This window comes from Malania oleifera, chromosome 3 (genome assembly GCF_029873635.1).
Source record: "Malania oleifera isolate guangnan ecotype guangnan chromosome 3, ASM2987363v1, whole genome shotgun sequence".
Lineage (NCBI taxonomy): Eukaryota > Viridiplantae > Streptophyta > Magnoliopsida > Santalales > Ximeniaceae > Malania > Malania oleifera.
In genome coordinates, this window is record NC_080419.1 from 112,178,288 (window position 1) to 112,199,542 (window position 21,255).

The 21,255-nt window shown below is 37.3% G+C and overlaps 1 protein-coding gene across 2 annotated transcripts; it reads left to right on the forward strand.

Annotated features, from left to right (window-relative positions):
• The first annotated feature begins 9,757 nt into the window (after positions 1-9,757).
• LOC131151099 (probable cyclic nucleotide-gated ion channel 14) lies at positions 9,758-21,194 on the forward strand. 2 transcript variants are annotated; one of them, XM_058102297.1, is made up of 7 exons: positions 9,758-10,130; positions 10,225-10,801; positions 10,940-11,152; positions 11,270-11,571; positions 12,130-12,241; positions 19,455-19,691; positions 20,178-21,194. In XM_058102297.1, the coding sequence occupies exons 1-7, from the start codon at positions 10,099-10,101 to the stop codon at positions 20,892-20,894; spliced, it is 2,190 nt and encodes a 729-aa protein (XP_057958280.1). In that variant the 5' UTR covers positions 9,758-10,098; the 3' UTR covers positions 20,895-21,194. The 2 variants fall into 2 exon arrangements, with proteins under 2 accessions (XP_057958280.1, XP_057958281.1); XM_058102298.1 differs by lacking the exon at positions 9,758-10,130 and having other exon boundaries at positions 10,340-10,460; positions 10,606-10,801.
• Positions 21,195-21,255: the final 61 nt, after the last annotated feature.

Genomic DNA, 21,255 nt, shown 5'->3' on the forward strand with positions numbered 1-21,255 from the left:
AATTAAGCATAATTTTTCAGCACCTAGAACTCCACAACAAAATGGAGTTGTTGAAAGAAAGAATAGAACTCTTCAAGAAATGGCAAGAACAATGTTAAATGAACATAATCTACCAAAATACTTTTGGGTTGAAGCGGTAAACACCGCATGCTATGTAATAAATAGAGTTTCAATAAGATCAAATTTAAATAAAACTCCCTATGAACTTTGGAAAGGTAGAAGGCCTAACATTTCTTATTTTCATATTTTTGGTTGCAAATGTTTTGTATTAAATGATAAAGATGATTTAAGTAAATTTGATGCAAAAGCTGAAGAAGGTATATTCTTAGGGTATTCATTAAAAATTAAAGCCTTTAGTGTAAGAACCCAATCCATGAGATCTGGAACAAATAAATAAGAAAAGGACAAAATAGTAAATTGAGCAAGCTTCTTCAATGAAGTCAGAGTTCGTCGACGAAGGCCCTTTTGCTGTTTGGTGACGAATTGCAGGTGCTCATCGACGAGAAGAAGCCGAGAGGTTTTGGAAAATTCAGAAATCTTAGGCTCGTTGACGAGGCCACCACTTCATCGATGAACTGTCTACATTGACTCATCGACGAAGACGCCATCTCATCGACGAGGTTGGCCAAGTCAAAGGTGCTATAAATATATGTTTCCATTGCTTCATGGCTAAGATATCAAAATTCTCTCTCTTTCTCTCTCTCTCTCTCTTTAAGAACTCGAACTCCACTCTCTCTCTCTAGATTTCTTCGCTGTACGTTGTTAGAATCGACGATCCGTCGTTACTATGAGGATCAGGGAAGGATTCTTTTCGAGATTTGTGGAACAGATCTTCGTTTCGAGCGTTTTTGAGTTTTGACCCAAAATCGAGGTAAGGCTCGATTTTCATTTTTGTTTTGGTAGTTATGTAGATAATGAAATTGTAAGTTTGTATGGTACTGTGGTTTATAGGTTTTGGGAACTCGGTTCACTGTTTAGAAGTTGTAGAGTTCGGGTTTGAATTTTTAGGGAAAGGTAAGGGGATTATGTTTATATCGATTATTTTCGAAATCAGATTTGGTAGAACTGTGGTTCATGGTCCTGTGTGTGTTTTGGCTACTCATTTGGGGGAATCTAACGGGTGAAAATTACAGGATTTTCATGTTACAGTCTTGGGAAAAGGGGGCATTGGGTTGCATCTCTGGTTTCGTTGGAAAACCATGGATATATATTGTGCATTATATGTGTTATGGAGGTGGCCGTGCCTTGACTTGTTTAAACTGTATTTTTGGAAAATCATGATTTTAGATTACCAAATGAGTGTGGAATGAATTGTTATATGAACATGCATGAGTTGTGTTTTGATGAAATAAGATAGGAACGGGGTTCCGAATTGTTCCAAGCTTTGATGTCCGACTTTTGCTGAAGAGTGTGCAATACCACTAGATCGGCTGATTTTTACCGAAGGGTGTGAAAACACCAGATCTGCACCGGTTCAATGCTGTGGGCTTATGCTATGCTAGGTTACCATGGGCATCGAATTTTGCCAAAGGGTATGAAACACCACCAGACAGTTTTGACTTAGGCTGAAGGGTGTGATGACACCAGGTCGTATTGTTTTGTATCGTTGGTATATTGGAACTGTTTTGTGAAAATACTCGAACTGTATTGAACTATGTATGTTTTATATCATGATAACACTCATGTGCCACACACCAATATAACTTGATTCTTCCTTACTGAGAGGTGTCTCACCCCTATCGTACATACATATTTTCAAGTCCTTCGAGTAACCGGAACTAGCGTCCTTGTGTTGGGAGCGTAGTGGTCGGTGTACTGCATGAAGTACTTGTGTAAGTACTAGGACTGCATTGGGTTGTCGTTTTGGGTTTTGGCTGACACCCAGGTGTATGATTTGTATTATGGAACTTAGACTCATTTTTGTATAGACTCTGGTATGGTGCAATGTATATATAAAAAGAACAATTTTCACTGCATATATATCATGTATGTGAATGTGTAATGATGCGAACCTCAATCGACACACATTGAGACCCAGCAAACAATGTTGGAATGCTTGCCCAAGAAAGCTAAAATTCAGATTTTGATAGGAAACTCCAACCCAACGTTTATAAGTGAAACGTGAACCGTAAGTATAAAGTAACAAACCCCGACCCAATGATTATAGATTAATCATGAACCGAAGGTATAAAATTTGAACGCCACAAGGAAGAATCCTTGATAAGTTCGAAAGTTCTCTAAAGAACCAAAGAAGAAACAAATCCTCACTTTTTTTGATTTCTATTCAATGAATAATTTAGCTCTTACAATGGCTATATATATAGCTAGCATGGGGGACAAGGATAATAAACACTTAACAATTCCCATACAGACATGGGAGACAAAAACATTAAATACATAACAATTCCCACACAAACATAGGAGACAAGGACATTAAATATACCAACTTACTAGACACATTTAATGACTCTCACAACTTACTAAAATCCCATGCAAGCTAAGTTGTCTTACAAATTACAAGTTAAATGTAAAGACAAAAGGTCAAAAGTCAAATCTCCTAATTGACTAGCACACCATTAATAAGGAGATTACAGCCACTAAGCAAGATTAGCTTCATCCAAAACATGGATTAAATTTATTAAGCCTTCATCCTTGTTTGGGCCAAGCTTGGAGTGTCCCGTTTTTGAATAAGCCCAAATATCTTGAATTAGCCCATGAAATGCTTCTTTGATCTTTTTGGATCTCGCTATAGTGATGGGCCCAATAGGAACATGCAATGGATCTTTTGATGGTGTTTGTTGATTCTCATCATATAGGGTGTATGGGGTCTGTACGGGGTCGGGCCCTCATTCATTATTGTATCATTGGTGTTTTGTATGATATAGGGACAAGTTAGGTTACCGTTTCACCCTTGGGTCCCATTACCAGGTTCAGGGTGTGACATTCAGAATATACAATAAAAAAACTCTTACAATCTTGGAATCAATTCATGTAACATTTGATGAAGAAAGTCCATTCAATAAATCAATAAAAGGTGAAGAAGTTCAAACTACTCAAAAACCAGAAGACTTAGACATAATAGAAGCAAAAGAAGAAGAAAAGGAAGAAAATTCTAATAATGATGTTGTTGAAAATACTAAATTACCAAAAGAATGGAATTATGTAAGAAATCATCCGAAAGATCAAATAATAGGAGAACCATCACGAGGTATAACTACAAGATCCTCTTTGAAAAATCTATGCAATCACTATGCTTTCTTATCTCAAGATGAACCGAAGAATGTTGAAGAAGCTCTAAGTGATGACTCATGAATAATAGCCATGCAAAAAAAATTAAATCAATTTGAAAGAATTAAAGTATAGAAATTAGTTCCTAAACCGAATAACCATTCAATCATAGGAACTAAGTGGGTATTTAGAAATAAAAAGGATGGAAATAGAATTGTAGTTAGAAATAAAGCTAGACTTGTAGCTCAAGGGTACAACCAAGAAGAAGGAATAAATTATGATGAAACATTTGCTCTTGTAGCTAGAATGGAAGCAATAAGAATGCTTTTAACTTATGCATCTCATACGGAATTCAAATTGTATCAAATGGATGTAAAAAGTGCATTTTTAAATGGTTTTATAAATGAAAAGGTACATGTAGTACAACCACCGGGCTTTGAGGACATTCAAAAACTTAAATATGTGTACAAGTTAACTAAGGCTTTATATGGTTTGAAACAAGCCCCTAAGGCTTGGTATGAAAGACTTAGTGGATTTTTACTAGAAAATGGGTTTTCTAGAGGAAAGGTTGATAGTACCTTATTTATTAAGACTAAGAAAGAAGACATGCTCATAATCCAAATTTATGTAAATGATATCATATTTGGTGCAACTAATGATAATCTATGTAAGGAATTTTCCGAATGTCTGCAAGAGGAATTTGAAATGAGCATGATGGGAAAATTGAACTACTTTTAAGGATTACAAATCAAACAAGCAAAATATGGAACTTTTATAAGTCAATCCAAATACATAAAAGATACGCTTAACAAATTTGATATGGAAAGTAGTAAGCCCATAGGTACCCCCATGAGTACTTCCATAAGCCTCGATAAAGATGAAAAAGGGAAATCGGTAGATATGAAATATTATAGAGATATGATAGGAAGTTTTCTATACCTAACAGCTAGTAGGCCGGATATAATATTTAGTGTATGCATGTGTGCACAGTTTCAATCAGCACCTAAAGAATCACATCAAATAGTCGTTAAAAGAATCCTAAGGTACTTGATAGGTACAATCGATTTAGGACTTTGGTATCCTAAGGACACTAGATTCGAAATGATTAGTTATTCAAATGCCGATTATGCAGGCTGTAAGATTGATAGAAAAAGTACAAGTGAGACTTGTTACTTTCTAGGATGATCTTTAGTATCTTGGTTTTCTAAGAAACAAAATTCCGTAACCTTATCCACAGCTGAAGCTGAGTATGTCGCAGCTGGGAGTTGTTGTGCACAAACCTTATATATGAAACAGCAATTAAAGGACTATAATCTAGAATATTCCACCATACCAATTAAGTGTGATAACACAATTGCAATAAATATCTCTAAAAATCAAATATCACACTCAAGAACTAAACACATTGACATAAGACACCACTTTCTAAGAGATCACGTTCAAAAAGAAGATATCCTACTTGAATTTATAAATACAAATGACCAATGGATGGATATCTTCACAAAACCTCTTCCCGAAGAAAGATTTATATCCATTAGAAGAGAACTTGGGTTGTTACATAGTAGGGAAGTGATTTAGGAAGGTTTCATGTTAAGTATAAAGAGAATTTTAAAAATTTAAGGACTTCAGGCGACTGAGCTTGGAAGTTCAGGCGCCTACACAGTGCATTTTTTAGGCTCAGACGCCTGGGCCATCAGACCTTAGGTGACTGAGGTGCTACTACCTGTTGAGATTTAATTTCTGTAAATCTTTAGGCAACTGAACTTAATCTTCAAGTGCTTGAATTCGCGGGATCTATATATTTTAAGTGTGAAAACCCTAATTTCAGGCTATTGAACCCTGCTCCATCACTCGGTCGAAGCCCCAACCCTTGGTCTCCCTTAACTCCTCACTCAAAGTCCCTTAAATGACAACCCCAAAAATCCTTCTCCTACATCTTTTCCTACAGATTCTAGGGTCCCTCTTGGCTGATTTCTTCCATCCTTCAAAAATCCAAGATGCCTCGCACCAAGACTACAACAAACCGAGGATCTTCTTCCGGAAGGGATGATAACAACATCGAGCAATGACTTGTCACCCCTCAATCGAAGCTTTGCTATCGTTCTAATCTCTGTTCTACGGACCTGATTTTTGGTAAGGTCATTGACACCACCTTCTTTAATTCTAAATTTCCAGAAATCCTACCTATGTTTAGGAAAATCGGTTGGAAAAATTTTGTCATTTATCAAGCCAAAGAAATGTATCCCAACTTAGTCAAAATTTTTTATGCAAACATGATCCATGGCGAAAATGTCCTAACCACTGAGGTTAGAGGAAAGAAGATTGTTTTGACTCCACAAATCTTGGCTCCCATTTTGCATATCACCCCGGGTGAATTTGATTGTCCAGCCTTTACTCAAACTTGGATTCTCGAGCAAGGTTTCACATCGAAGAATTTTTGCCTCTGATTATGGTAAACGAACCCTTTTTATTTTGGCCATCCACCTATGTATAAACAACTGAATCTTTAGGCCCAAATACTTTATAAAATCATCTCCAACAACATCCTACCTAAGGCTGGCTCATATGATCATCTTTCCTATGTTGATTGCTTTGTTTTATGGTTTTTACTAAAGGGGAAGAAACTTAATCTCACTAGCCTCATTTTGAAATGGATGTGGGCCAAATTGGAAGCTACTAGAGTAACTTTACCGTATGGGGGTGTGTTAAACCTTATTTTTGCTCAACTTAATGTTACCACACCTACTGAATTGTTCATCAAACGTACAAGATATGACCTTTTCACCTCCACAACCCTCAAGAAAATGGGTTATGAAAAGCACGATCTGGGTTGATTCTTGAAAGGAGGACGACCTCAGAGGCTAGCAGCTGTACCTCCTCCTCCTCCTCCAACATAGGATCAAGGACCTCCAGCTGACACTCTCTCTTGGTTTATTCCCTTCCATCATGAATTCTCTACTTTTAGCAGAGATATGCGATCAGAACTTCAATCCCTTTAGGAGAATGTCTCCTCACTTGATCAGCGCCTCACTCGTATCAAGTAATATCAGGCTAGCTCATCTTGTGGTGTTGATCCTATGGATACTAGTTTTGCCGCTTGGAGTGATGCTTCTTCTGATGAAGAATTTGAGGAAGGCAGTGGAAGGTGATGAAGAGGAAGCTGAAGATGATGATGATGATGTTGATGATAATTGATTTACATGTCACTTTGTGTTGTATTGAGAACTCTTTATGTATTTGCTTTGTTTTCTGTTGCTTTGTTTGTTTTTGTTTGAAGTTTGGCTTGTAAACTCTATTGCTTATGACTTTGTGTTTTATGACTATGCTCTTTATGTGCTAAGACTCTTTGTGCCTATGCCCCTTATTTCTTTTTGATTGATGTCAAAGGGGGAGAGATATTGAGAAAAAATGAGAAAGCAAACATGAAAAATGAGAACACAACAAATATGTCAAACACATACTCTTGACATAAGATATAGTGGGGAAGTATATGTAAATATAGAAGAATAAGACTATAAGCATGAGCAAATGAAATATACTTGATTGTGCCTTATTATTATTATTTTTTTAACTTACTCATATTTGAAATCATCATTTTTTTTTTCATAATGCTTATTGTAAGGGGGAGCCTTATCAAATGTTCTCTCATTTTTGCTCCTTATTTGTCATCATAAAAAAAAGGGAGATTGTTGGCCTAACATGAATTTTGAATCTCGTTTTGATGATAACAAATAAAGATTGATTTAACATGTTTTGTTAAGTGATGATTTTTAGGAAAGCTTGAATGACAAAGTTCAAAAGATCAAAAGAAATGCATGTTCAAGATCACAAGTTTCATAAAGTCATACTCCATTAACAATGTGATCAAAGAAAGCTCAAATGGACCAAAATGATTAAACCATATGGAAACCTAAAGATGACTCAACCTCATGTCTAAGAGGATTCAAAGACAAGACAAGACACATATGAAGACTTCAAACTTAGAGTCTTTAAGGCTTTAGGATGAATTATGTAAGTACTTCATATTAAATATCATGTTGAAATGTTTTGAAACTCATTAGGGGTTGTCATGGACTTAGAGACTTTATTTTAAAACCTCAGAAAATGATTTTTAAAGTAACAAAGCAAGATGACTAAGTGTTTTTGGAAAAATAACCTAAAAATCAGAATTTATATCTGTTCAGCGACTGAAGATTAAACCTCAAGCGCTTGAAGATTTTCCTGAGCAGTTTTAAAAGAGATAGTGTAGGCTCAGGCGACTGACCCTGGTAACCTCAGGCGCCCGACCTTGTTTTTAGTTGAAAATTCACAGTTTTAAGAAATCGCATGCGATTGACCCCAAGACCTCAGGAGCCTGAACACTGTTAACAACTTAACAACTATATTTTTTTAAAAGTTTTAAAAATTCAAATTTATATTTCTTGTGCCCCAAATTTCGTATAAACTTGGGAAACACTCCAAGTAACTTGGGCAACCCGAATTAAACCTTTTTGAACCTATAAATACATTATTTCTATAATCAAATTCTTACCAAACATTGAAAATCTGCTCTCGAGCCAAAATTGTTCCTGCTCTCTCAAAGCTCTCTTGCTCACTCTTTCATTCTGAGAATTGCTGGTATATTCTGAGCTGCTAATCAATCTTCTCTGAGCTCTAACATCTGATTTACTGATTTCCATCCGGTGAATTAATTCTTGAACTTCAATTTAATTTCTTTTGATATTTGTTTGAAGTATATTAGTGCTTTCAATTATACTAACTAGCTTTATCTGAGAGCATCTATTTGTATAAAAGAAATCCTTTCTTGTTTCTTGTTTCTTTGACGGTTCAGGTCATTGGATCGTTGTACCGAGCGTGGGGTATTGCTTGGAGAGGGGGTTCCACCGTAAAGGAGGGTTTGTAAACGGTTCGTTCCGCCAGTAAAGGAATGTATTAGTGGAATCCTTAGGTGGTCTTACCTAAGGCGAGGATGTAGGCTGGGGATAAGCCGAACCACGTAAAAAATCTCGATCTCACTTTTACCCTTTACTTTTTAAATTTCAGCACCTATAAATTATGTTTCTAAGTGCAGGTAGCTAAAATTGAGATTAAGAAAACCTTTTAATTTAAGAGAGTACGTTGATTAATCTTTTGTTGAAACCTTAAAGGGAGTACGTTGATTAATCGCTTGCGAAAATCTTGATTAAAAGAAGCGTAAAAAATATTCATTCATACAAGGTTATAAACTGAAATTTTGCAAACACTGAAATAAGAAAGTGCAGTAGCTCTCACAAATTGGTTAAGTATTGTGTGGTTGGTTGATTGATTGTTGTTTGGTTTGTGATTCATATAAAAGTGATTGGTTGTGGTTGGTTTAATTGAGTATTTAAAATCATAACATTCTTGTGTGTTTGCTTAAGTATGCAAAAAACTGTAAATTTGTAAAAATAGTTAAAAAAATTTTATAAACCCAATTCATCCCCTCTTGAGACTACACCTTAACTTTCACTTATATTAAAAGAAAATATTTTTGAAATCAAAATTGAATAAATACCAATTAATTAGTAGATTAACATTTTTACCAAATTACATACAATTTATTATATTTAGATATCCAAGTTGTTTTATATTATGTGGAGGAGGAATTTCCTCCCAAAATCTTTTTCACTGGTAAGTTGATTGTCCATATGACCACATGTAAATGGGACGAATTGCTTCAATATTTTTAGTTTTCATGTTGCCTATTATTTAAATAACAACAATTATTATGTTTTACTTTGATCAAATTACATAATGATAATAAATCGGAAAACAAGATGTCATCAAAGTCTTATGGCCCATGGGCACACGATCATCCAAATATATTTATAAGAGAGTCCCCATAAAATTTATTACAGAGTCCCACTGCCAGCCAGATTCTTGTTAATTGTTATGCTTTCAAGAACAGATCGCGTGCGGCGTGCTCTTTGGGGCATCCCCAACGTGAAATCCACGACCCAAAAAGGAAAAAAAAAAATAAAAAAAAAATAAAAGAAGAAGAGAAGAGATCTACACAGGAAAAATAAGAGAGGAAAAAAATTCAGAGAGAAAGAAAGAAAGCCATTCCGAGAAATCTGCATAAGTTTATTGGCTTTCTTGGTTTCTGCGGCTCCTTCTTTATTTGCAGCAGAAGAACTCACTCGGCATATGATGATATAAATGATTCAATGAACGAACGAACGAACGATCGAATTACCCATTAGCTTCGTGGCCTTCACGTCCACCTCTCTCTCTCTCTCCTTTGTTTTTTTTTTTTTAGATTATGCACTGTATCCACACATTGGTTTTACAGTTCACGTGACTAATCTTGTGTCCCTTGAAATTGATCTCATAATTTTAAAAGGAAGATAAATTTAGTAGTTCAGAAACGAAAACGAGTTTAGGAGGATTTGAATACCTGAACTCGTGAAACACACTCCTACAACCCGCAGTATGACCTGAACCACACCTTGGAGATCTCTATGCTTTTCTTGACTAACATAAACAATGATCAGCTGAGCTGTGTTTCTGTTCTTTTCGTTGCTTTTCTTTTCTTCTGTTGAAGTCAACCACATAAGACAACTATACAGATTCGGCCTAGTTAAAGCCTTTTGAACCCCTCTCTATCTGTCTGTCTCTGTCTCTCTCGGTGGTTCAAATTCTCTTAGTGGGTGCTAATGAGCTTGACGATCTCTACAAAACTGTGGGTGTTTTATTTGTTTTGTTTTGTTTTTTGGGGTATGAGATTTTAGTGTAATTGGGGTCTCAAATTGAGAAGTTTCTTTTTTGTCAAAAATGTGGGATTCAAAGAATTGTTCTCAACATCTCCTCTTTGTACTGTAATGTTCCTTCTCATGCATTTGGTTTCCGAGCATGGAGCTCAAGAAAAAAGAGAAGTCAGTGAGGTAAGTTTCCCTCCATTTCCTCTGCAATGTGTTCTTCCAATTCCATTTTTTTTTTCAGAAATTTGAGCAACGGGTAATGAAATTTTAATTGTAGGTTTTATCCTGATGAACAACAAAATCTTGAGCTCTCTTACTGGGAGAAAAAAGACACAACCCAACGTGCGGAACAGCCCTCGCCTGTGTACACAATTTCGGCGCCATTGTTGAACTTGAAATCAGAAGGGGGAACCAATGACAAGAAAAGAACAAATGGGTCTTTCAAATTTGGGAGATTTAAGGTTTTCCCAGAAAATCATGAACCGTGGAGGAAGCGAATTCTTGATCCTGGAAGTGAGCTCTTCTCGCAATGGAACAGGGTTTTCCTCTTCTCGTGCTTGGTGGCTCTGTTTGTTGATCCATTGTTTTTCTATTTACCATCTGTAGTGAACAGTGGTGATTCATCCTGTATGTCAACTGATTTGAATTTGGGTATTAGTGTGACCTGCTTTAGGACCATGGCCGACATGTTCTATCTGTTGCATATGCTAATTAAGTTTCGGACAGCTTACGTATCGCCAAGCTCGAGAGTATTCGGAAAGGGTGAACTTGTCATGGACCCAAAAATGATTGCTATGCGTTACTTGAGATCAGACTTCTTCATTGATCTGATTGCTGTGCTGCCTCTTCCTCAGGTATGCGCTCAAATTTGCTACGGTGTCACAATTGGCTACTGTGTTGGATTAGGATATACTACATAATGGTTAGTTTTTTGGCTTTATATATGAGCTTGTACCAAGAATCCAACTTAACATTAGATTTCCTTTTGGCAGATTGTCATATGGTTTATTATACCAGCAATAAGAAGCTCCCACACTGATCACACCAACAATGCTCTTGTACTGATTGTTTTGCTCCAATATGTTCCCAGATTATATTTAATATTTCCCTTAAGTACTAAGATTGTCAAAGCTACCGGACTAGTCACGAAGACTGCTTGGGCTGGGGCTGCATATAATCTCCTGCTGTATATGCTAGCTAGTCATGTATGCATCATTTATTCACTTCCCTTTTCCTGGTGGAATTCATTTTAACAGTGGTAACTTTATGTTGGCAGCATACTCAAAGCGTTTATGGTTGCCATGATTGAACTGTTCTTGTAGGTCTTAGGCGCCTCATGGTATCTCTTGTCAATTGAACGGAATGCAACATGCTGGAAATCTGTCTGCAGAAATGAATTTAGCCCTATAAAGTGCCTTCCTCATTTCTTGGATTGCGATACTCTGGAGAATGATGATCGCAGGGCATGGGCAAACAGTACTCTTGTATTCTCTAGTTGTAATCCTAATAACAATATAGCTTTCAATTATGGAATCTTTGAAAATGCAATACAAAATGAGGCCATCTCATCAGAGTTTGTCCAGAAGTACTTGTATTGCCTATGGTGGGGCTTACAGAACTTAAGGTATGATTTCACGAGCATGCTGTTTCATTTTGGTGGGCTAAGCAGTCTCTTTTCATTGTTCATGTTGTGAGTAGAAATGGAGCACCTGAGCACTGCAGCTGATAAAAGTATGACTATGCAAGAAGTGGCTGTGTTCCTTATCATTTGCATCTGCAGTTCAGCTCAACATTATAATCCCCTTTTTAATGGAACAATACAATACTTGTATCTATGTCATGTATTGGCTATTTTGGTTTATGTGTGCAAATCACGCTGCTGCTTGAATTACCAATGAAAAATGTCAACAGCCAACTTTTAGCATTAAGTTGTGTACTCCATTAGTTTGCTTCTATATTGCTAAATATGTTTGAAAGGTTGGCAATTATTTGGGAATCAGATCTATTATCCTACTATCAAATGGTTCTGTTCATAGCCTGAGATATTTGTATATATGTTCATTGAATAACTGACTTTAAAAGGATGTTTCTTGCTGTATGTAGATAGACTTTAGAAATGGATAACCATTATGAAACATCCTGCTTATCCTTGATGAGCCCTTTGGCTTTCAAAATTTTGCAGTTCATATGGACAGAACTTATCTACTAGCACTTTTATTGGGGAAACTTCATTTGCCATACTTATTGCCATCATGGGTCTGGTTTTATTTGCCCATTTAATTGGAAACATGCAGGTATGTGCGATACTTTATTTCTGTTTTACTACTCTTTGGTGATCTGTTCATTTAGTTGGAAACTTGGAATCCATTAAGGTCTCTTTCTAAATTGTGTATGATTTGGGCAACTTAAACTTGCAAATGATTTAATAAGTATCTAATTTATTAATTTCTATGTGTTTGTGGCCTGATTTCTTTATATTTCTTACATCTTGGAACCTAGCAACTGTTTCTATAATTTATTCTTTTTATAAAGTCAGCTATCTAAACAGGTTAAAACTGTGAGTTTGAAATATTTGTGACAAGGGAATAACTCGTGCTTAATTTAATATTTAATGGCTCCTCTGGAATTAATAAAAAAAAAGAAAAGGATATTGGATGTAAATTCAGTTTTCTGTAGCCTCTTTTTGTCAACATTTTTTCATCAATTTTATGCAAGGAAAGAGAGTGTTTAAACATTGAAGAATTCCTGATTCAATTGACAGCATTTACTAGGCATATAAATCAACGATGACATGCTAACTAGAAAAAGATAAACCGAACTTGGGTGGAAAAGAATTGGCTCTGTTGTAATGTGGATCGGATAAATAGGATGCACAGTGGAATAAATACAAGAAGTAAATGAAATATAACCAGAGAATGATAAACAACAAAAACAACAACAAAAACAAGATTTATGTGGTTCGGCAAAGCTTACATCCACTGAAGCAATGACAAACAATCTCACTAAAAAAATGTCAAAGTACACAATACACTTCACACTGATCTCTCTTTTTGTCAATACATGCCCATAATGACATATATAACAGTCCCTTAGAGGTCTCCCTCCAATTACCCAATCACTTAACGTTCAAATTCAAAATTCAAAAACATTGCTCGCAGCCCAGGCGCACTCGTTACACTTGTCGATGAGTACAAGGGATTCGTCGACGAGTCAAAGAAGCCCACTCGTCGACTAGTCTATCCTCTCGTCGATGAGTCTTCAACTTTGAGAATTTTTGGTTCTCAGTATCTACTCGTCGATGAGCACAGGACACTCGTTGACGAGTCCCTGCTACTACACCACACCAAGAAGCATCCATATGTTTTTCCTTCCCTTTGTTTATAAACCCCAAGTATAAGAGTCATACCATAAACAATAATCTCCACCTTGGTAATTATATGCCCTTTAGGAGAATCCTGAAAAACATGTCCAAATGCTCCACCTTGAACTTTAATCGCTGGATTGGGTTGGTCTCCCTTCTATCAATTGGAAATATGGAGTAAGTCAAAGCAATGCTTAAACTTTTCAGAAGTAATCGATTTCGTCAAAATATCCGCTGCATTTCCAGACGTGCGAACTTTCTCCAACACAAGCTCATGTGAAGTAATCAATTCCTAAACCTTGTGGAACCTCACATCAATGTGCTTGGTTCTGGTATAGTATATCTGATTCTTCCTCAAGTAAATGACACTTTGACTATCACAATGCAACACCACTCCATCTTATTGTAACCCCAATTCTCTAACTAAACCGGTAAGCCATAAGGCTTCCTTTGCAGTTTTGGCAACTGCCATATATTCCGCCTCAGTTGTGGATAATGCTACCAGAGACTGTACCATGGATCTCCAACATACCGGTCCTCCTACAAGGATAAATACGTATCCCTTTGTAGACCTTTTGTCATCCATATCTTCAGCATAATCAGCATCTACAAACCCCATAACTGAAGGACAACCCTATTGCTTGCTGAACATGATGCCATATCCCGATGTACCCCGTAAGTATCTGAGTATCCATTTGACGACTTCTCAATGCTGCCTTCCTAGATTAGAGAGAAACTTACTTACCATGCTCATAGCATGAGCCAAATTTGGCCTCGTACACACCATGACATACATTAAACTCCCCACCGCACTAGTATAGGAGACCTTTGACATGTGTCGAATTTTCTCATTCATACTTGGGCAACTTGCAATAGATAACTTAAAATGATTCACTAGAGGTGTACACACTGGTTTTGCATCAACCATGCTAAACCTCTCCAACACCTTATGCACATAACCGCCCTAAGATAGCCATAATTTTCCTGTAGTTCTGTCTCGGAAAATCTCCTTCCCAAGTATTTTCTTGGCCGAGCCAAGATCCTTCATGTCAAATTCCTTATACAACAGGTTCTTTAACTGATTCACCTCAGTTAAATCTTTTGCACTTATCAACATGTCATCGACATACTATAACAAGAAAATAAGATAACCATTCTCAAGCTTATTCACATATACGCAGCAGTTATACTCACACCTTTTGTAGCCAATCTTGATCATGTAGGAATCAAACCGTTTATATCATTGCCTTGGAGACTGTTTCAGCCCATAAAGAGATTTTTTCAACTTACAAACTAAATTTTCTTTTCCTGGTTCAATGAATCCCTCCGGCTGTACCATGTAGATTTGTTCCTCCAAGTCATCGTGAAGAAACGCCATCTTCACTTCCATTTGTTCCAAATGAAAATCATAATGGGTTACCTACTTCTGATAGAAGTATGTCAGACCATTGGAGAAAAGATCTCATCATAATCTATCTCCTTCTTCTGTGAGTATCCTTTTGCCACCAACCGTGCCTTGAATTTCTCTCTTTCCCTTTCTGAAATTGTCTCCTTCTTCCTATATACCCATTTGCAACCTATCAGTCTCTTCCCATCTGGAAGCTCCACCAAATCTCAAGTTTGGTTCTTATATAGTGATTCCATCTCCTCAATCATCGCACCTATCCGCCTATCTTTCTCCTGACCGTGCACTGCCTCTTGAAATGTAGTTGGATCATTGCAACTAGCAAGGAAAACATAAGATACTAACTCTTCAAACCCATACTTTGGTGGAGGTATGATAGTGCGTCTGGATCTTCGTTTAGGAATATTGTCGACTCGCTGGTTTCTCGAGCTAGAGCTCCTTGCAACCATAGGACCATGATTATTGTCGTTGCCCTGAACTTCCAACTCCACCTGCACAACATGTTTATCACTGTCCCAGCTTTCCGAATCCTATTTCTGTTAATCAAAATCTTGAGTACGCTTCACCATAGTTTTTTCATTAAAGACTACATCTCTACTGATCACCACCTTATTTGCCACTAGGTCCCACAGCTTGTACCCCTTTACACCCTCTGGATATCCCAAAAAAATGTAATGACGAGACTTTGGGTCAAGGTTAGACCTCTCCTCACTAGATACGCGAACATAGGATGGACACCCGAATACCTTCAATCTGGAGTAGTCTACTGCATTTATTGTCTAAACCTCTTATGCCACTCTACCCTTTAGTGATGTCCTTGGTTATCGGTTTTTCAGAAAACAAGCTATACTCACTCCCTCGACCTAGAAGTTCTTCGGTAGCCCTGCATTAAGCCTGAGACATCGAGCCCTTTCAGCAAGAGTCTGGTTCATTTGTTTTGCTACACCATTTTGCTGAGGTGTCCGACGAATTGTAAAGTGTCTCTTGATTCCCCGCTCTGCATAGAATTCCAAAAATTGAGAATCAACGTACTCGGTCCCATTATCCGACTTTAAGTAATTGATTCTCCTTTTGTCTGGTTCTCCACTTCAACTTTCCAAATCTTAAACCTGGAAAACGAATCTGGTTTGTGACGCATGAAGTAAACCTAGACCTTCTGTGAGTAATCATCAATAAAACTAATATAATACACATGTCCACCCTTTGATGCAACTCTAATTGGGCCCCAAACATCTGAATACACATAATCAAGAATGCCCTTTGTCTTGTGTATAGCTGATCTGAACTTTCCAAGAACACAAATCCTGCAAAATTCTAGCTGACATGATTTCAAGCCCTTCAAAAGTTTCCTCTTGTCTAGTTCCTTCATGTTGTGTTCCCCTATATGCCCAAGGCGCATATGCCATAAGACAGTCTCATTTGATTTGGCATCTATGGCTGCAGCTCCACCTACATTGGCAGTTCCCTGCAATGTGTAGATATTCCCATCCACTTTCTGCCCTTTCATTACAGTCAGATTTCCTTTCCATACTTTCATAACTCCACCTTTGGACTTGTAATTGAAACCATTACAATCCAAAGTTCCAAGTGATATCAAACTTTTCCTCAACTCTGGTATATGTCTTACATTATGCAACGTTCTCACAGCACCATCAAATATTTTTATCTTTACATTTCCTATGCCAATGATCTTGTAAGAAACGTCATTACCCATAAGAACTGATTCAGAATTCACTAATCTGTAAGTGCTGAACCACTCCTTCTTCGGAGTCATATGATAAGAATATGCCGAGTCAAGTATCCAAGAGTACGTTAGATTATTCGACCTCGTTGAAACGGATAGAACATCACCATCACTACACGCTGAACCTCCTTCTCTAGATTTTGAAATACCCTTATGTTTTTCAGAATTTCCTTTCTTCCAATTCGGACACTCCGGTTTCGCATGCCCCTTTTTATCGCATTTGTAACACTGGATTTCTTTCTTCTTCTTGAATTGATTGCGGGATTTTTGTCTTGATTCATGTTTGGATTTTCCTTTGCCTCGCTCATTGTTACCATTTACCACAAGTCCTTCTCCTTCATCACATATTTTCAAGCTTTGATGAAAATTTAGCAAAACACTTGTTACCTCTTCAAGATCAAGAGTTTCTTTTCCTTACGTAAGAGTGGTCACAAGATTTTCATAGGTATGAGTCGATGGCAAAGAGTTTAACAACATCAAAGCCTTATCATCTTCATCAAACTTAACATCAACTCTCATCAAATCACTAATGATTTGATTGAAGGCATTAATATGTTGATCTAACTTTGATCCTTCAACCATCTTAAGCCGATACAAACGTTGCTTAAGAAAAAGTTTATTATTGAGAGATTTGGACATGTACGGGCTCTCTAACTTTCGTCATATAGCTGCTGGAGAATCCTCCTCCATCACACGATAGAGCACTTAGTCGCCTAGACACAAGCGTATTGTAGAAGCAGCCTTTGCTTTCAAATCTCCTCATGTTGCCTCATCCATTCCTTCCGGTTGAACATCAAATAGAGCCTTAGTCATTCCTTGTTGCACAAGAATGTCCTTTACTCTCCTTTGCCATAAACCAAAATTTACGGTTCCATCAAATTTGACAATATCAAATCTTGCAGAAGACGATCCCAATGCCATGACAACAACAATCGCTTTGATACCAATTTGTTGTAATATGGATATGATAAATAGGATGCACAACGGCATAAATACAACAAGTAAATGAAACACAACTAGAGAATGATAAACAACAAGAACGACAACAACAACAAGATTTACGTGGTTTGGCAAAGCCTACATCCACAGAAGCAATGACACAAATAATTTCACTAAGGAAATGTCAAAGTACACAATACACTTCACAATGATCTCTTTCTTTGTCAATACATGCCCAGAATGACATATATAACAGTCCCTCGGAGGTTTCCCTCCAATTACCCAATCACCTGAACATTCAAATTCAAAATTTAAAAACACTGCTCACAGCCTAGGCGCACTCGTCGACGAGTACAGGGGATTCGTTGACGAGTCTTCAACTCTGAGAATTTCTGGCTCTTGGTATCTACTCGTCGACAAGCACAGGGCACTCATCGACGAGTCCTTACTACTACACCACACCAAGAAGTATCCATATGTTTTTCCTTCCCTTTGTTTATAAACCCCAAGTATAAGAGCCATACCATAAACAATAGGCTCTAATCGCCAGAAGCTGACTTTCACTTTTGCAAATATAATAGACCAGGATGCTGATGACCAGATTTTGCTTTCTGCGAAGCACTTTTCCCGGTACATTGCAGTCTTACCCTTAGGTTTGTATTGGTAAGCAGAACTCTAGCACACACATCATCCATTTCCAAACAGAGAAATTATTTATGGCAGAGTACAGCCTTGGGTTTCCTGTATTTAGTGAACCATAGGCAAGTTGTTTGTGGAGTCTCAGCAATAGCAAATTAGTGGTGCCTTCTTTATTCAAAGTTCCCTATGTTTTTCATTGGCTAGGTCTTCAGGTTTCCCGTTCTCCTTGTCCTTCAGCGAGAAAAAGAGACTCAATTTTAATTGAATTTTAGGGCATCAAAATGATTTAGAAAGCTACTTTTGCTAGTTTCCCAAATTTGCTTGAGTTTGTCGGTGTTCTTCCTTATTACTGAATACTGAATGGGCAACTCACGATTGAATGATTTAGGAAAGTGGATTAGATTTTGTATACGGCCCATTGAATGGATGGAATGGTGGTTTGACTTTTGCACTAGATCCAATGCTATTAGATTGGAGAAAAGCAGAGTCAGTGTCAAGAGACAACTTAGAAGATGTGTGACTCACCTTCTTAAGTCACTGTGGTTATAGTTCTTGTAGCTCATTGAGAATCCTTTTCACAAACAAGCTTATTTCATTGGCCTCTTGCCTGTTTATTGTGAGTGAGGCTCATTGAAAGATTGGTATGTTGTGGGTAGTGCTGAAGCCAATGACAGACCTTATATATTCTTAAAACACTAGCATTAGAGGATTAGAAGCTCGAGGACCTGCTACTTTTTGCAATCTTTTTACTTCATTGAAGGAACTGTGAAGCCCTTAGCAGAGCTTAGAATCTCCCCTTTAGGTTCTCATAGGTAAACTATTTTTTAAATTGCCTTTTGGTGCATGTATAGAAATTTCTTTGAGAGCTTTTCCTTGAATATTCATATTCCTTTCAACTCATGTATATATATATATATTTATGTGTCTGGATCTAATGAACTGTAGGTATTGGAAGAAATTTTTGTGTATTTAAATTTGTATTGCTTGTGTATATTTTTCATCTTTGTAATACACTAATCCAATGTTCGGAGAGGTCTTGGATTTTGATTTATATTGGATTTGAATAAGATGTAATATAAAATTATATTGAAATTTGTCTAAATCCTCAAAAATCCAAATCAAAGATCCGAAATCCATGCTTTTAAGCATAATTACTTTGTGAATCTTGAAAAGTTTTACTGGGTTTGTCTTTTGAAAAATCTCCTTTTCCTTTTACATTTGCTTTTACACTGTTAAATGCGAAACTTAAAATTATGTTCCACCTGGAAAACTCCACGATTGCCATTACTCTTAAATTTATCATGTTTTCATTGGCTTTCTTAAATTCCATTTCTAATTTTATGTTTTTATTCTCCATATATATCTTTCATTTGCATCATTTTAGCATTTCTTTCCTCATTCCTGTTGTCTTCACCATAGACCTACCTGCAATCTATCACTGTGAGGCTGGAAGAGTGGAGGCTCAAACGGCGAGATACTGAAGAGTGGATGAAGCACCGCCAGCTCCCTCAAGATTTACGAGAACGCGTTCGACGATTTGTTCAATACAAGTGGCTTGCAACCCGAGGGGTCGATGAAGAGTCAATCTTGTGTGCCTTACCGCCAGACCTCCGTCGAGATATCCAACGACACCTATGCTTGGACCTTGTTCGACGTGTAAGTTCTTCACAAATATAATGGGTTATCTACTTCCACACATCTGCAACCCACTTCTATCTTTTCTGATATGCTCTCACATTCTAATATACCCAATAAGTACAACGTACCTGTACCATATTTTTCTAACTACAGGAGACATTTATTTTGTTTAGGAAAGATGAGAAACATTTTTTGGTTTATCCATCCAACACAGTATGTACATTCTGGGAATGTGGGAGCACTCTACGGCTGGTTCTTCCTAGAAAGAACTTATTCTGACTTGGATGATTAACAATTCAACACAAATCAATTTTTTTTTTGAAAGGCAAAGCAATGCAAGTTTATTAAATGAAAAAGAATGATGAACTATGCAATGGGGGGAGCCTGCAAACAGCAGCAGACTACTGCTAAGAAGGATGGATAAACACAGCGGGCAGCCAAAGAGTGTAGATAACAGACATCATCAATATCTCAACTCTAACTTGCAGCTTTATGAAATTGCAGGTTCCATTTTTCTCACAAATGGATGATCAGTTACTTGATGCCATTTGTGAGCGCCTAGTGTCCTGTTTGAGTACTCAGGGCACTTGCATAGTTCGTGAGGGCGATCCTGTTACTGAAATGCATTTTGTTATCAGAGGGAAACTAGAGAGCTCAACCACAAACGGAGGCCGGGTGGGTTTCTTCAATTCAATTACTTTGAGACCGGGCGACTTTTGTGGGGAAGAGCTACTGTCATGGGCATTGCTTCCAAAATCTTCTCTCAACTTGCCTTCCTCCACAAGAACAGTGAGAGCCCTTGTTGAAGTGGAAGCCTTTGCATTGCGAGCAGAAAATCTCAAGTTTGTAGCCAATCAATTCAGGCGACTTCACAGTAAGAAATTACAGCACACATTCCGTTTCTACTCTCACCATTGGAGGACATGGGCAGCGTGCTTCATTCAGGCTGCTTGGCGGCGATACAAGAAGAAGATGATCACGAAGAACCTTAGCATGAGAGAGTCATTTGCTTTTCCTCTTGGTGAGCGAGTGGCTGATGAAACTGCCCAAGAAGAGGAGGAGAGTAACTCTCAGACAAAACAGAACTTAGGGGTCACCATACTGGCTTCAAGGTTTGCTGCAAACACAAGGAGAGGGGCTCAGAAGATCAAGGAAGTTGGGATGCCCAAGTTGCAGAAGCCTGAAGAACCGGACTTCTCGATTGAACCAGAAGAGGATTAGTTCAGCTGTGGTGTAATACTGTGAAACATGGAAAAAGAAAAAAAAAATCTCTTAAGGGGATAGTTGATCACATTCCAGGAGCATGTACCAAATTAATACTCGTCGGGTAATACTACATTACTATTGTTTCTACTGTTTCAGTATCCTTCCACAAGTCTTAATATGTTTTCTTATTTGTTTGATCTTCAATGTATAGTCTCTTCTGTGTTCTTGTTTGTTGACAAGAGGATTCAACTGTAGACTGTAGTTCTACATAGTTCACAATTCAAGGCAATTCATGAGCACTAAAGGATTCATGTATTGAAACCTGTTTGCATTTGTACTGAACGCCATTTAGTCCCCCATATCTCCCTATGTATAT